We start from the raw sequence: 15,948 nt of genomic DNA on the forward strand, positions 1-15,948 counted from the left end.
TTGATGTAAGTCTCGTGTGAGTAGGTTGATGCAAGTCAGGTAGTAACGGTAGTTTGATCGTGTTAGTTAAGTAATGCAATCGTCCGAGATATAAATGCCTCCGGTTGAAAACAAAGCGCATCAAAACATTAACAAAACATGAATTGTTAGTAAAGACCGCTCGTTTCACTACGAACGCATCTGAAACAAAGATTATCGTTATGTCTCGGTTCAAAACGTTAACAAAACGCGTATAATTATGTCTCGGTTCCAAGACGTTAACAAAACGCGTGGTCTTCTGATATACCTGCCTGGTAAGCACATTGCAATCAGGAGGAATTATGAGGCAATGCTGCCTTGCTAGAGCTGTGTACCGGTACGCAGTACCGATACTGTACCGGAAAAATTGATTAGGTACAGGTCCAAAATACCTAATCCCTCAGTACCGGTACTGTACCTAAACAATTTCACACCAATTTTATGCCTATTTGTGACCTCAAATGGGTCCCTGTGTAAGGACAGTGTGTTCATGAAAACAAAAACATCTTTAGTTTTGCCTATATTTTATCTGAGCATTCGCCATAAACAAAGAATAAACCTTAACTAACAAGTTTATTAATGTTTTTTTTGTTATTGAAGGAGTTCAGAAGAGCATATAAATTGGTCAAATTGTTCAGGTACAGGTTCAGGTCCGGACCTGTACCTAAACCTGTGTACCTGTACCTGTACCTGTACCTAAAATTTGTTTAGGTACACAGCTCTATGCCTTGCCTTATACAAGTAACAGCATTAATATCAATAGTGTTATTCTTCTACAGAATTCTTTGCAACCTGCTTAAACTTCCTGGAAAGGTGCCCGGCCAGAAGGACAGCCATCTCGAGGACGTTTTGGAGGACGATGAGGATGGCGAACGAGTTAGGAAACAATAACAGCAAGTTGACAATTTAACTGCTGAACTCAAACGCCAGCGCGAAGTCAAAAGAGCCTCGAAAACGGTCTAGCCGCACAGAAATCAGTCCAGGAAGCTTTACAAGCTCAAGTTCTGACTTTTTTCAACCAAGCCCAACTATCCACCATGCCTACAAAACCATCGCAAACCATTGTTTCTGGGGAACAAAAGCTCACGCGACTCTCTGTGCAGTCTGCAGTAGAACAGCCACGTATATACATCATCGCTAGAAGCAAGAGCTCTGATGCTGAACAACTCCTGTATGCTGAGACGAGAAGAGACTACCTACATGTACCTTCTCTTGCTCTCCCAGTAAAGGCACCAGATGGAAGTGAGTACAACAGAGACATCCTCCGTTTCTCCAAAGGAGATAGTCCTTCTCGACAGTTTGAATTGGGGCAGCAGAGAGTAGGTTTCCACCCCTGACTATGCGCTGTTGACATCAGGGAAGTACACAGCTTTTTCGCATGCACGCATGTAAAGAATCCTGCCCATGGTATGGAGGAATGGGAAAATTCATTCTAGACAGGCACATCCACTTCCTAGAATAAATCAACATGTTGAGTTTGCCATGTCACAGAAACTCCGTGTTCTAAGTTGTAAACATTGTTTGAAATTTTCATTTATTTGTGAATGTATCTATAGTATATCTATCTGTTTAGCAAGCAGAAAGAAGCTTTGAGCGTTTATCGTCGTATTATGAACAATCCATAATAAAATGTTCATCTTTGATCTCATTTGGACAGAATAGACATCTGGTTAAGGGAAGTTTTTTTTTTATACATGTATCCTCTGATTTCTACATTTAATTCTTTTGTATCCTTATTTTCATTTCCTGCAGACTGGACTGTGGCTCTCCGCGGAGTAATGGAGTCCTGCGTGAGGTATGTTGGCCTGAAACCTTCAACATACTTCAAACCGCCAGCCGCCGTCCAGCCGACCCCGACCAACGAGCTGACCGTCCGACCGACCCCAACCGGCCGACCATTCCGGACCGACCGACCAACATACGACCTTCGGACCAACCTCCACAGCACCACCACTGACCGACCAACTCCAACCCGAACCACTCAACCCCGGACTTCTCCCTGCTCAACTCACCTGACAACGTGATTTCACCACAGTCATCGCCCGTTCAACACTCATCGCCTCATCTGTCCCCACCATGCCCGCCTTCTCCAGACGTCGTGCCCCCCATCCAGGTCTCACCCATTCGCTGGAAAAGAACACAATTCAGCCTTGACAGCCCAGCTTACGGCTGAAGAAACCGGGGAAGGTTTACACACCGTCAAATCTGACCGACGGTGCCTGATTTTTGATAACCTGACAATTTGATGTATATAGAGATGGAGTATTACACTAATATATACCGAGGAAAAGACGAGGCAATTATGTGATTATCAGTCCTACAAAGCTGAACAATAAACAAAACAAAACTGTTGTATAGACAAATAATACTACATTGTGTATTCAATTTTTATGCTTCTTCAACATAGTAGTAGCTGTTTGTATTTTTGTGAGAACTGCAATTGTTATTGCGATGTAGTTTTTCAAATGTAAATGGCAAACGTTAGACATCATTGATTTAATATATCTCAGTGGAAACTCAAAACATGTGTCATTTGTTGTTCGTGATCAGATATCAATAACAGGGTCATTAATGTGAAGTTAATGTGAATTTGAGCAAACAAAATTGGTAAAATTTGATATAATGTGATAAAAAATATGTGAACCTATTACATACAGTAGTTTGTCATAAATTTGTAAATGAAAGAGATTTCCTGTACCATATTAAAATCACTGACACATTATTTAAATCCTCTGTACACACCTGTATCGCCAGACTTACTACAATAGTTGGTTACCAAAATATTTCAGGACGTTATCCAAAAAATCCACGGTCTGATGTGTAGGAAGGATGACACAGCAGCCGTACGGGCAGAAGAACAGCGGCTTGGGCGGTTCCCGGAGTGCTGGGTAGACAGCGACAACCAATGGGAAGACGTGGACGACACGACTGTGGCCTCGTCACGAAAATGAAGCTGTAGTAACATGTTTTATGCTTAAGATATTGAATGTATTTAAGTACAAGCTTTAAAGATATTTCACAAAATAGTATCCAAGCAATTTTTGTACACTTGTACGTCAATTGAAACGTAGACCAGCGAGTCCTCATCCTTGTGAAAACTGCTGATAGTGAAATGATTAAATGTTGAAATATACGTAAATACTACTAATAGCGGCAGAAAATAAATTGCATTTTGCTTTTCCTTTCAATTTGCAGAAAGGGATGGGAAAGGCACTAAAGAAAACTAGGAAAAAGATGAACCCAGGAACTACGGACACTGTCTGAGGAAGACATGAGAAAGCTGACAACCGTATAGTACCGTTGCGCCGTGAAAGTTTCGGTGAACTTTGGGTGGCAGCCAACACCATTCATCGAAAAAATCTCAAAAATGAAGTCCCTTGATTGGAAACAGGTATGATATATAATTAATAAAATTCTTAATGCACTCAATGTTGTGTTTGTTTATCCCGTGTGTAAGTATAACAACGGACTCTACATATTTTGACACTATTTTTATTATTGTTCGAAGGTTTGTTCAAGGACACTTAATACATATTTTGCCACCCCCAAATGATTTACTAGTATTTTCTCGGAGATTATGTGTGAAGGAGATACGTACGAGCAACGATATGATTCATAAATGCCCATTTTTATAATGTTTCGCTTATTATATATCCCTTACGAAATGAAAATACGTAATAAAAATACGTTACAAAATGATTCTTAGCTAAAAATAATGTAAGACATTTTGCTGAAATATTTTACAGCTGACCTCACATGGGATATTCTAGTTCTGCGTGATGGACATGCTGGGGGAGGACCAACGCGAAACGGTGTAACATGATCTGTGGTGTGCTGTCGGCGCTTTGTGCTCCCACGGTGAACAGAGCTAGACTCCCGGACCTGGAGAAGGCTGTGCACAGATGCCTTGCTCGGATGGAGCGGGACTTTTCTGTTGCCATTATAGTGAGTAATTGATGTTGCTATCTTATGTTGTTCTATTTTCCCACATTTATAGTGTATTTAATGGTACGATGTTGGGGAATAATCCTTAGGATTTAACATTAAACTATTTTCACTACTCCGGTGAGTTAAAATAATATACACCAGCTAAGTATTAATTTTATAATTGTAACGACAAAACAAGGCTGGGAGTAAATAGTTTATAAATATGCAACAATTAATTTCCGTAATTTCATCACCACCTGCCGTAATTTCACCATCACCCCATTTTACATTTGTTTGAGCCAATTTCACCTGAACCTGTCCCGCACTATCCAAACAAATATGGCGGGCTGCATTTCTGTTACTTTATGTGGGGCAGTATCTGTCGATATCAGTCAGCTTGCCTTTAGAATATTTCCAATTTTGTTTCCTTGTAATTGCATTTGATACCTTTAAATCTCATTAAAAACGTTGTAAAAAGTAAACACATGCCTTGATTGTTACACTGGGACAATGAGCCGTAATTGCTACACTAGATAAAATACGTCAAGATACACTAGAAAATCTAAAAGGAATGAGGTTAAAAACCAATTGATTTTACCCCCTTGTTACAAGACCGTACTGTCTTGGTTCTTTGTTTCAACCAATGATTTTCAACCTCCTTGTTTGGACCGTATGTGTCTCTTAAAATATCGATCACTATAACTATACAAATATTTATCGTACTAGTAATAATTTACTTAAACATTCAGTACGGGAATGAAATTGTTTTGGCCTAAAGGATTATCTACGAACGCATGAATCACTTCCTGTCTGAGAGGGTGACCAACAACCAGCACCCAGAGGCTACTATAGTTTAGTCATATAGGGTAAGTCATTTGCTCATTTTAATCTTCCATATACCGGCACATGTACGACGGGTCGGCAGACCTGCTACAGAACATTGACAACAGGTAATGACTTCTAGCATACATGTACTTATATAAAATAAATTGTGTAGTTGAATACATTAGAGGGGTTTTACGTTAATCATAAAAATAGTGAATGTAGTATACCTCCATATTTTAATTCTGTAATTGCACTATCGTTAACAATTATGCTTATTATATCCTTTGGACATTTTATGCATTTTCTAATTCTTGTAATTTGTAATCTCATTTGTGATTTTTAGAGGGTAGTTGCAGATTTCCTTAACACAAGCTGTTTGTTGACAACTTGTCAGAAGTATGCCATGGGAGGCAACACCATTGTCCCATATCTCAACACGGTTAAATAGGAAATTTGACACACTATATATATATGCCGCAGACAGACTCACTTCTACATCAGAAAGAGTGCAAGTCTGGCGCCAATCCAAGATACCTTTCTGAACGCACGCCTTTGGCTAAACGTTTCACACGTCCGAAGCACAGAATACATAGAAGCATGGGAAATTGGCGTTCCAACAGCGAGGACGTGTCTAACGGAACGTGTTACGGTGGCAGAAAAACCGACATAACCGAAAAGAAATGGGGCCAGGCTTTAAAAGACATCATGGGGCACGAGGAGTTATCATCAGCACTGAAGAAACAGGTAAGAACCACAATTCTAAAAGATCGGAAAAACATGGCACCAACCTCCATCCTGGGGCAATCTACCTGTGAGGACCTGAAGAAATTCAGCATTGCTGACGTGAAGAAGGAAATTGAAAGAGGCACCATGAACACCAGAAACACATCCGGCTACAGAAGCCTGGCAGTGCAGATGTAGCTGTTGTTACTGCAGCAAGCATCTGTCTTCGCGTTCGCGTTCGCGTTCCCTTTCCGACCCTGTCTGCACTACAGTGCAGAAACAGTTTCGTACTATTAGAAGCAGGGGGAAAAGGTCGGTTTTCAACGACTAAACAGGCAGCAAATGTGCATGTCGCACAAGAGGACAATCATAAAACAACTACAAGAAGGGATATCGCATGAAAATAAAAGTACTGACATGGAAAACGGAAATTAAACCCTTTTTCCAAGCACGACGTATAGTTGACATCCTCCATGAAGTGAGTGCAGAGAGGGAGGTATTGGAGAAAAAGCCATGCTGCACAATTCGCGTAGCAGCTTATTCAGCATCATCTGTTTTACGCTTTCCTTTGCGCTGTATATCTTTGAAAAACATGTGGTGTCGGACTTCTTATACATGTAATACGATGAAGTCACTGTATGTTTTCTAACAAATAGAACCATGCGTTCTAGGACCTTTGTCTCTACAGGGATAATAATTAATAATGACATCCAAGACGAGCCAGTTATCAACATCAACCAGTAAGTGGTCAACATCGATTATCATCCAGGAAGAGCCAGCTGGTGAGTCATTATGTCATGATTTCATGTTGCAAAAAATACGATGCTATTGACAGATGTCTATTAATGACAAGATAATAATACAAGTCTCAGTCATTGTGTATGTTATATTGCTACCTCACATGCACAATTCTGGCGGAAGTCAAGAGGCGGGACTAAAAGGACAGCCAGACAGTGTCGACAGAACGAAAGTTGCAATAATCTAACCAAGGCAAAGTTCAGAAGACAGGGACGCAGGCAGACTGACCATTGTTTGAACATGACACGGGAAAAAGATGTTGCTATCCATGGTCACCGATAGCCAGCCAAATGCGAGGTGCGACGGCAAGGACTTCCAATCGTCCCTGGTTCTCACCCAAAATGCACAAACAAAGACTTGACAAAACCTTGAAGATGGGTAACAGCGAGAGAAAGACGGTCAAGAAAAACACAGGCGCTCTTGCGGAGCGGGTTGGCCCAGGCATGTCTTGTTCCGACAATGACGGCAAAATCGTCCAGGTCTGCCGCCTGTGGAGACCTAGAGTGTTCTTGAAGATGACAAGAAGAGGTCTCCCCACTGTTGTGAACAAGAGGTGCACTTTGTCAATCGTCCTACATCTTTATCACTTTACCATATACAATTTCTTTTTGGATGGTTCATGTAGTCAGATGATGTATGTCACATCTAAGTAAGGTGTTGTGCAGAACCAATTATCATTTTATGGCTCGTTGTAATAAGCAAAAAAGACCTATTCACTGCATATAGAAATTAGCACAATGAAGGAAAGAAAGAAGGAAGGAAAGAAAGAAGGAAGGAAGGAAGGAAAGAAAGAAAGACCCTATATGGTTAACCATAATTATAGACACACCTGTATCTTCTGTAGGGAGTAGGGTTCGAGGAAATGATGCTGATCTGTCTCTAATTTTTACAGTTTGAAGTTGTCATATGGAGAGGCGACTGCAGATCACAGAGGGCAGGTCTTCTTAAAATGGGTGACGTAAAAGGATTTGAGAAGGCCTTGCTCGACGAGCAGCAATATGCTGTAAAGTGCCAGGAAATGGTATACTGTAACTTTGCTTTTCTTTCTCGTGAGGCAACCGACCTTCAACGTTACACTTCCGGAATGGAATCGGTGGTCCTGAAGAAAAAAAATGATGTTTATTATTGTTGTTCTTGTATTTTTGGAGTTCTGTTAGCCTTCGGTCATGACCTTGCAAATTATCATGACCAGAGAACTTCTTGCGTGTCCATGTTGGGAAAGACAGAGTAGTGATATGCAAAAAAGATGCTGATAGATCAGGTGTGACTAATTAATTACAGGACGCCACTACACATTCCATATGATAATTACTAAATTGATGAGGTGTCAAGAGTTCACAACGCATGCTCATTTGGCTGCATTTCGCTGCAAAGTGCGGACATGTCGGACAAAACAGTGCCGACAAGCTCTCCAAGTAAGTCTTCTTATCGTTTGTGTCATTACTAATACTATTAATTGCAAGTAAGCTGTCACGCCCAGAGAGTGTTAGGTGAAAAGCGGGGGACAGTTGGTTAATCTGCTAACTAATAACTTGTATATATATGGCAGAAATAAGTTGCATTTATATGGTGTCAAGTAACACAGCGGTCGCTCGAATATCTTGCAGCGTTGTGAAGAATTTAGAGATTGACGATAAAGGGATGAACACAATCCAAATCTAAAAGGGAAAATCCAATTTATTCCCTTTTTTTCGTCTGAAATTTTGAAAATCAAAGAGCTAACAAAGTTGAAAGAGAAGCTGTTCAGCCTTTAATATTCAGGTCTTCAGACATTTAAAAATTTTAATAGGAAACAAAAATCAATCTGTACCAGCTTAGATCTCTTGGCACAAACGCGGCTAAAAGCCTCGTCGTCACCTGCAGCGCTGCTAAAAGCCTCCCTCCTCACCGACAGCGCTGCTAAAAGCCTCGTCCGATCAGCGCTGCTAAAAGCCTCGTCCCAACAGCGCTGCTAAAAGCCTCGTCCCAACAGCGCTGCTAAAAGCCTCGTCCGATCAGCGCTGCTAAAAGCCTCGTCCCAACAGCGCTGCTAAAAGCCTCGTCCCAACAGCGCTGCACGCAGAGATTTCATGTCGCATCGGGCAGTGCGTGGTTGACATGGCCAGCGTTAAATTGCGATTCGGTGTCTTATACTATATAACATCAGTATACAACATTTTTTTCGAATAAAGTTGATCCGCGTTAATTCATGTATCGCGCGTGTCCTTTGTGTTTCGGTCCTTCGTGAATGCATGTGGGGAGGGGGGCACACTTACGGTTAACATATTCGCGGTGAAATGGATTCGCGGTACGAAGGTCTCCGCGAAGGCGGCGAATATGACTATACCGTGGGAATTTACGGTATATCACCTCATTGGAGGCTAGAGCCTGAAAGAAGAGGATGTATATACAAGATTTTTTAGGAAACTTAGATTTGTGTTTCATTTTAAATTGATTATTGTTTACCCCATGATGCATGCCAGGAATTAGAATGTTTAATTTTCTAGCCAATATATGCAAGAATGTGGACATTTTCGAACATTAATTTCAAAACGGCTTACTTAATTTCAATGGCTGAATTTATCTTAGATGAGAAAATATGCATTAAAGTTGTGATACAATGAATAACATCCACGTCATGTCAAAGCGGAAATCTTGATTTTAACAAATGAAACTTTAAACTTGCCTTAAAACAGGGTGAACTTAACAAATACTTCCGACAAACATGTTAACAAAAACGCACTATGCAATGTCTAAAGAATTTCAGCACCACCTACTGGTGAATACTCAGTAGAGAGTACAGATCACAGATAGGTTATGATTGATCTAAAAAGTGAAAGATATCTATTGTAAGAGGCTAAAGCATTGAATGTTAGCTTATGAACTGCGTATAAACTCGGTGCCTCGGTGCCATGGATCAGGGCTAGTTTGAAGCCCAGAAAAAGCACATTGTTTGATCAGATTTGGCTATACAATCGATTATACAAACAATACAAAGCACACTTCGATAGTAAAACGTTAAACTTTATTCCAACACACAATTTACAGGGATTAAATATATATATAGCCTCCTTAATGCCTCTTAGAAAGTAGTCCTGTTCAGTGTCCAGTATTCTAACTTTGTCCAGAGAGACTGTGTGGCCCCGTGATTCNTCAGCGCTGCTAAAAGCCTCGTCCGATCAGCGCTGCTAAAAACCTCGTCCCAACAGCGCTGCTAAAAGCCTCGTCCGATCAGCGCTGCTAAAAGCCTCGTCCCAACAGCGCTGCTAAAAGCCTCGTCCCAACAGCGCTGCACGCAGAGATTTCATGTCGCATCGGGCGGTGCGTGGTTGACATGGCCAGCGTTAAATTGCGATTCGGTGTCTTATACTATATAACATCAGTATACAGCATTTTTTTTTCGAAGAATAAAGTTGATCCGCGTTAATTTATGTATCGCGCGTGTCCTTTGTGTTTCGGTTGAACTCGAGGTCCTTCGTGAATGCATGTGGGGAGGGGGGCACACTTACGGTTAACATATTCGCGGTGAAATGGATTCGCTGTACGAAGGTCTCCGCGAAGGCGGCGAATATGACTATACCGTGGGAATTTACGGTATATCACCTCATTGGAGGCTAGAGCCTGAAAGAAGAGGGTGTATATACAAGATTTTTAGGAAACTTAGATTTGTGTTTCGTTTCAAATTGATTATTGTTTACCCCATGATGCATGCCAGGAATTAGAATGTTTAATTTTCTAGCCTTGTACCAATGTATGCAAGAATGTGGACATTTTCGTACATTAATTTCAAAACGGCTTACTTAATTTCAATGGCTGAATTTATCTTAGATGAGAAAATATGCATTAAAGTTGTGATACAATGAATAACATCCACGTCATGTCAAAGCGGAAATCTTGATTTTAACAAATGAAACTTTAAACTTGCCTTAAAACAGGGTGAACTTAACAAATACTTCCGACAAACATGTTAACAAAAACGCACTATGAAATGTCTAAGAATTTCAGCGCCACCTGCTGGTGAATACTCAGTAGAGAGTACAGATCACAGATAGGTTATGATTGATCTAAAAAGTGAAAGATATCTATTGTAAGAGGCTAAAGCATTGAATGTTAGCTTATGAACTGCGTATAAACTCGGTGCCTCGGTGCCATGGATCAGGGCTAGTTTGAAGCCCAGAAAAAGCACATTGTTTGATCAGATTTGGCTATACAATCGATTATACAAACAATACAAAGCACACTTCGGTCAGCAATAAACTAAGCGACTCTCGTCCAACTTCAACTTAAAGCAGAGATTGTGAGAAGTGAGCTATTAGCGAAGTATTGAGCACATGATATGCCATAGTGCATGTAAGAAATTACCTTGACCGTAAAGTACGGACATGCACTGATACCGCATGTTCATCTGAAAACTAAAGATAAACATAAACATAAATAACGTTACATCCTTTTTTTAGCATTGGAATTTTACCACGTCAGCTTCTAAGGCATCAGAGAATACAAAATAGCCTTATTAATGTCTACTGTATAAACTAAAAAAAAAAACAGGGCAATACATGCCAACTTGCCCTGGGTGCTAACTACGAACTATCTGTTTACTACTGAGCGAATGAAACAAAACCCAAACTCCTTCGTTTGTCACCATTTGTAACAAGATAAATTAAAATGAGTGGCAGACCACACTATTAGACAGAAAAGGAATGATAAACTACTGTTTCACTTGTGGTTTTACGGCGTTCAACGCCTTACACATGTCTTCTACGGACAGTGTCATGTCTTTTGACATGTTTACAGTGGCGACAATCTTCTTATACTCTATGATGTCGTCCTCGAGGGGACTGTCGGACCCCTTATGCAACTCCCTCACGTATATCCCATTAACATTATCATACCACCGTACAGTAAGGCGTTTTTTGGCGGGGTCGTCGGCGATGACTTTGCCGAACCAGGGCTCTACATCTTCGCCGCTCTTGGCCTTTCCGGACACCACGACGAACTCCCCGACCGTATATAAAGGGTCCTCCTGTAAACAATGGAAACAAAAGCGAATTAAAATATGATGTATCAATTGACTATTGCTCATAATCATGGACATTCGTCGAGTGTACGTAATATGTAACAAAACTTGCAATTCAATTTAATTGCCCCACGGACTTCAAGGTAGTAAAGCCAGATCAATATCTAAGTCCATTAATACCGCGCCGCAACTGATTTTGGACACCCAGTCTGTTATTTATATCCCACCAGTTTCTCAAGTGGTCTTTTTCAATGCTCTACCATGTTATGTATGCTGAAAACGTTTAAAGCCCGAAATTAAAAATAAAGATAACGTCAACACTAACATCAAAACAAGAAGTTCGGCCAACCTTCATGCTGGCGATCCGCCTTGACTTCGCACGGGGTGCCTGAAAATAAATGATACAAAAATTAAAAACTAAACAAATTAAAAACAAGAGTGCAGCTTGTCTACAGTCTCATGGTTATGATACTTGGTTTCTTCTTAGAAATATGCTAGTTGTCACAGCTTACTTGCCAACAACCAAAAAAATATAAAGTTTGACTGATACATGCAAACCGAATTGACATACCTGATTAGCATCACCGCCATCACCAACGTCTGTACCACCTTGTCGCTTGTTTCTAAAATAATGAGAAAACAGCTCTTGTAAGGCAGCAAAGTGTTATACGCTTAAAGTATTAGAACTACAACAATGTCTGCTACAGTCGCCATGACAGTTTCCAATGAAATCACTTAACATGCAAGACAACGCAAGAATGTTCGTAAGAATTTCAATTTGTCTTGCATGAGTAATGAGTATATGATTTTTTTTTCAACCATTGTATACTGTGTATTGTCCTTTTTCTCACCTGCCGGGATCGATCTTGCTTGGCCGTGCTGAGCCATCGTTATCCTGTCAACAAAGACAACATACAAAGTTAGAGTCTTTGTGAAATGATAAAACCACTGTGCACGTGCCCTGCTCGCGTAAAAAACGTACTAACCATTATTTGCCAAGAAAAAAGTTACCTTTGCCTGCTCCAAGGAAAACAGCAATCCCCTTGAAACTTCTTGTTCGTCTTGCAAACTCTTTTCGAGGACCTGGGACTTGGCTTTTTCTTCCTCCAAAGCCGCTTCTACTGCTTTTAGCTTTTCCTCGGCCTATGAAAAGTCAAAGGACATGGGGTATCAATCATAGTTATGGAACAGAAGATTAAAGCGATGATCATAACTGCTGTTTAATAAAGCATGATGAATTATTTAATCTTTACTTGAGGATGTATCCTCACCAAGTTGTAATTGTTTGAAATCAAAAAAATCCAAACCACGTTTAAACAATTTTCTTGTAAGTCATATGTACATAAGAAACCTTTCTCAGAGTTCTGTCTCATCACAATCTAAGTTATGTCGCGCAACTACAAGTCTACACCAGTTCAAAACATTCAGAGGAGTCAGGTTATAGCAAGAATGGTGCTCACAGAGCGACCACACGGGGACCTTTCTGCGCTTGGCCTATTACAGAGAGCAGTCCAGTCGAAGTCGCGGCCCCAGAAGAAAGCAAGATTAAAAGTGAGAAAAACTTACCGCACTTTTGCCTTTCTGGAGCTTCTTGATTTCCTACAGCAAGAAAAAAAAACTATAAAGGTTAAAACCGTTACATAATCACCTGCGAGACATATGTTTCTTGCGACAAATCAGGCACAACTGTTACAAAGCCCCGTATATACGCTTGCGTACAATAAAACCGCACAAGGAAAAAGGTCAAATTTTATCGGTTTATGTCCAACGCGTACCTCCTTCAGCTTCCTGTTTGTCGCCCTTTCTGCCTTCAAGTCCTCGTCCTTTCCTCTCAGCTCGACGCCGTGGCTCTCCTGTATTAGGACAAGAAGTTTGTTTTTTTCGTAATGTACAGTATTATCACAACTGCTTTGCTGTACTTAGTACTCCCGCAAGTTCAAGGTGGACAATCTTAAACGATTCCCTTGGGCCCTTTAAGCTACAGGCATCGCGCAACCCCCTCCATAATCCATAAAGCGCAATAGCATCTGCTTTAACACTGGCACCCCCCCCCCCCGAAACTACTGCGATTAGGGTGCAGAACATCGTGGCATGTCCGTCATAAATGAGCCCCTATCTCGCTCAATACCGAAATTCCTAATGCAATTAAAAGCCAATTCATGACATAGTACAGCGACAAAATTGGGTGAGATTGTACATATTCAGCTCGATAAAACACTGGTAACTTTTCTAGCCAACGCTAAGCTATGTGTAATACTTCGATGAAGGTTATACATCCAGGTAATACGATACGCCATTCGATACTATGGTGCCATACATGTACAATACTATACTATTTAACGTAAAGATAGTCCTAACCTTTTCTTCTCCATTCAGCGGCTCACCGGTATCCTGTGCATTGCTGGGTCCAGCCACAGGGGCTTTTACGCCAGCCTTGCCGGGTTGGTCTTTCTCCTGTGTCTTCTAGAATACACAAGTGCAGAATTCACGTTAGAATGTACTGATACAAAGATTACACGCGTGTTGGGAATACGCACATCTGCATCACAAATTAAGAAATATCAGAACGCGACATAATTAAGCCTCGAAGTAACATGCATCTCAATGCCTTTCTAGACCATGGATCCCAGGCATAATACATGCCATGGTACACTTTTGAGTTCATAAGAATTTCAAATCAGACGTTAACTACATGTACCTTCTTGTCAAAGCCGTACTCCAGCTCCCCGTCTATGAGCTGCTGGAGCACGGCTATCTTGTTGTCATCGTTCCTTTTGTCCAGGAACCTGAGGTGGCAGGCTTTCAGCTGCCTCCCCTGTTTTGGCTGCTTTTTTATCCCTCCTTCTTGCCACTTCTTGACAAACTCGGTAAGCTTGTTCCACACCTTGCATGGTGACATGGCAAGGCGGATTTCGACTCCGTACAGGTTGGTGAGCTTCTTCCTCTTGGACGTAGTCTCCGTCTGTAAATGTACGAAGATACATTAATAAACTTATACCGGAACCAAGTCGTGATACTCCGGACACGTAACCATACATCACTTTTATAACATAGTTATAGCTTATCATAACTTATGATAAGATAACACTCACGCCGACTATCCCCAGCATGGTACACAGACCATCTTTCCACTGCGACTCCTTCTCTTTAGTGCAGGGCGGCTCCACGGTGGTGAGGTGAGCCTCGTCCGTGTAGCCGGCCTCTGCATACGCAGCGGCCCTGAAACTAAATAGGTTGTCAGCAACAGTGGAAGGCAAGGAAAAGTGTATGTTATTGTGCTCCATCCCAATCTTCTTGGCCAGACTGTCCGGCAAGTCGCAGTAGACCCTGGCCATGTGGGTTGTGTATTTGGCCTCATCAGGGTCCTCACTGTGGAGCTTCTGCAGGGCCAGGCGGGTGTGGTTCCCTCCAATCACCTCATAGGAGTACTGATGGAGGTTCCTCCTGTTGAACATCTCCGGCGCCAACCCGTGGACATGGACGGCCAGGATGGTGTAGGGCCTGTCCGGGCAGCTCTTGAACCTGGCCGCCAGAGTGTCCACATGGCCTAAGTCTGGATGACGACACAGTCTCTTCCAGCTGGGCGCCACCATTTTGGCCACGGGGATCATGTACTCCCCTAAGAGCAACATAAAATATATGGTCCAGTTAGTCAACAGAGCATTACAGTGTGCAGATTTGAAGATGATACATACTTGTGTACATGCCGTACCATAAATAAACTCCGTCTTTCAGAATCAATATTCAAATCCAATGCCTACTGATATGAAAGTAATTACCGCCTGACTTGTGTAAAATTTCCACGATTGCAAATTGATAACATTTAACCGAACTTACCAACAAGATGCCGCTTGATGACATCATTGTCCCCCTCTGACTCTTTCGGACTGGATGTCCCACCTGTGAATATGAACAGTACAACTTCTGTCATTATCAAATCACGCTTCAATGTGTGTGAGTGTATTCGTCCATGACTGTGTGTATATTTTCCGTTTGCGTGTTTGAGTGTGTTTCTGAGTGTGTTAGCGTTTGTATGTGTGTGTATGTCTGTGTTTGTCTGTGTGTGTATGTCTGTGTTTGTGTGTGTGTGTGTGTAGGTGTGTGTGTATATGAGTCAGCGTGCGTGTTCATGAGTCAGTGTGCATGTGTATGTGTGCGCGTGTTTGTTTGTGTGTGTGTGTATGTGTGTGTGTGTGTGCGTGTGCGTGCGTACATGTGTGTCTGGGAATCCTAACATAATGATGTCTGGGAATCCTAACATAATGATGTCTGGGAATCATAACATAAGACCTAGTACACACCGTTAGAAGATCTATTCTCAGCCACGGTCCGTCCGGCGTATCTTTTCCAGGCTTGTAAGAAGGCCGACCGTGAGTCCTTGCAAGATGCAAACGGCTCACAGAAGGCGTTTTCGTCCTGCTGAAAACCTCGGAGAGGCACTGACCATACTGGTCCTACGACGAGCTTGATCTATGAAAAAACAAAAGAAATAACACTTTTATTAAAGACAAAAGAATGCAATAGACTCCCAAACCCCAACTTAAGCAGCCATGCATAACCGTTACCGATATCTTTGATCTTATCGGCGACAGATGTATCGGACAGGCCGAACTGTTTTGTCATGCTTCTCTCCAATTAAGTTGGGGGGGGGGGGGGGGGTC

At 41.6% G+C, this 15,948-nt stretch overlaps 1 protein-coding gene across 1 annotated transcript in view; it reads right to left on the reverse strand.

Moving 5' to 3' along the window:
• Positions 1 to 10,823: 10,823 nt before the first annotated feature.
• The window catches only part of LOC109470860, a 9,159-nt gene continuing 4,034 nt past the window's right edge, over positions 10,824 to 15,948 (reverse strand). Inside the window, exons 2-13 of the mRNA XM_019769944.1 lie at positions 15,589 to 15,757; positions 15,125 to 15,187; positions 14,380 to 14,906; positions 13,986 to 14,249; positions 13,646 to 13,750; positions 13,063 to 13,140; positions 12,854 to 12,886; positions 12,299 to 12,430; positions 12,139 to 12,182; positions 11,859 to 11,910; positions 11,637 to 11,675; positions 10,824 to 11,293 (exon numbers count right to left, since the gene is read on the reverse strand). Coding sequence (XP_019625503.1) covers positions 10,979 to 11,293; positions 11,637 to 11,675; positions 11,859 to 11,910; positions 12,139 to 12,182; positions 12,299 to 12,430; positions 12,854 to 12,886; positions 13,063 to 13,140; positions 13,646 to 13,750; positions 13,986 to 14,249; positions 14,380 to 14,906; positions 15,125 to 15,187; positions 15,589 to 15,757 — 1,821 coding nt within the window. The 3' untranslated portion in view covers positions 10,824 to 10,978. The remainder of the gene's footprint in view (positions 11,294 to 11,636; positions 11,676 to 11,858; positions 11,911 to 12,138; positions 12,183 to 12,298; positions 12,431 to 12,853; positions 12,887 to 13,062; positions 13,141 to 13,645; positions 13,751 to 13,985; positions 14,250 to 14,379; positions 14,907 to 15,124; positions 15,188 to 15,588; positions 15,758 to 15,948) is intronic.

Source organism: Branchiostoma belcheri, unplaced genomic scaffold, assembly GCF_001625305.1.
Source record: "Branchiostoma belcheri isolate BF01 breed outbred unplaced genomic scaffold, Haploidv18h27 scaffold237, whole genome shotgun sequence".
NCBI lineage: Eukaryota > Metazoa > Chordata > Leptocardii > Amphioxiformes > Branchiostomatidae > Branchiostoma > Branchiostoma belcheri.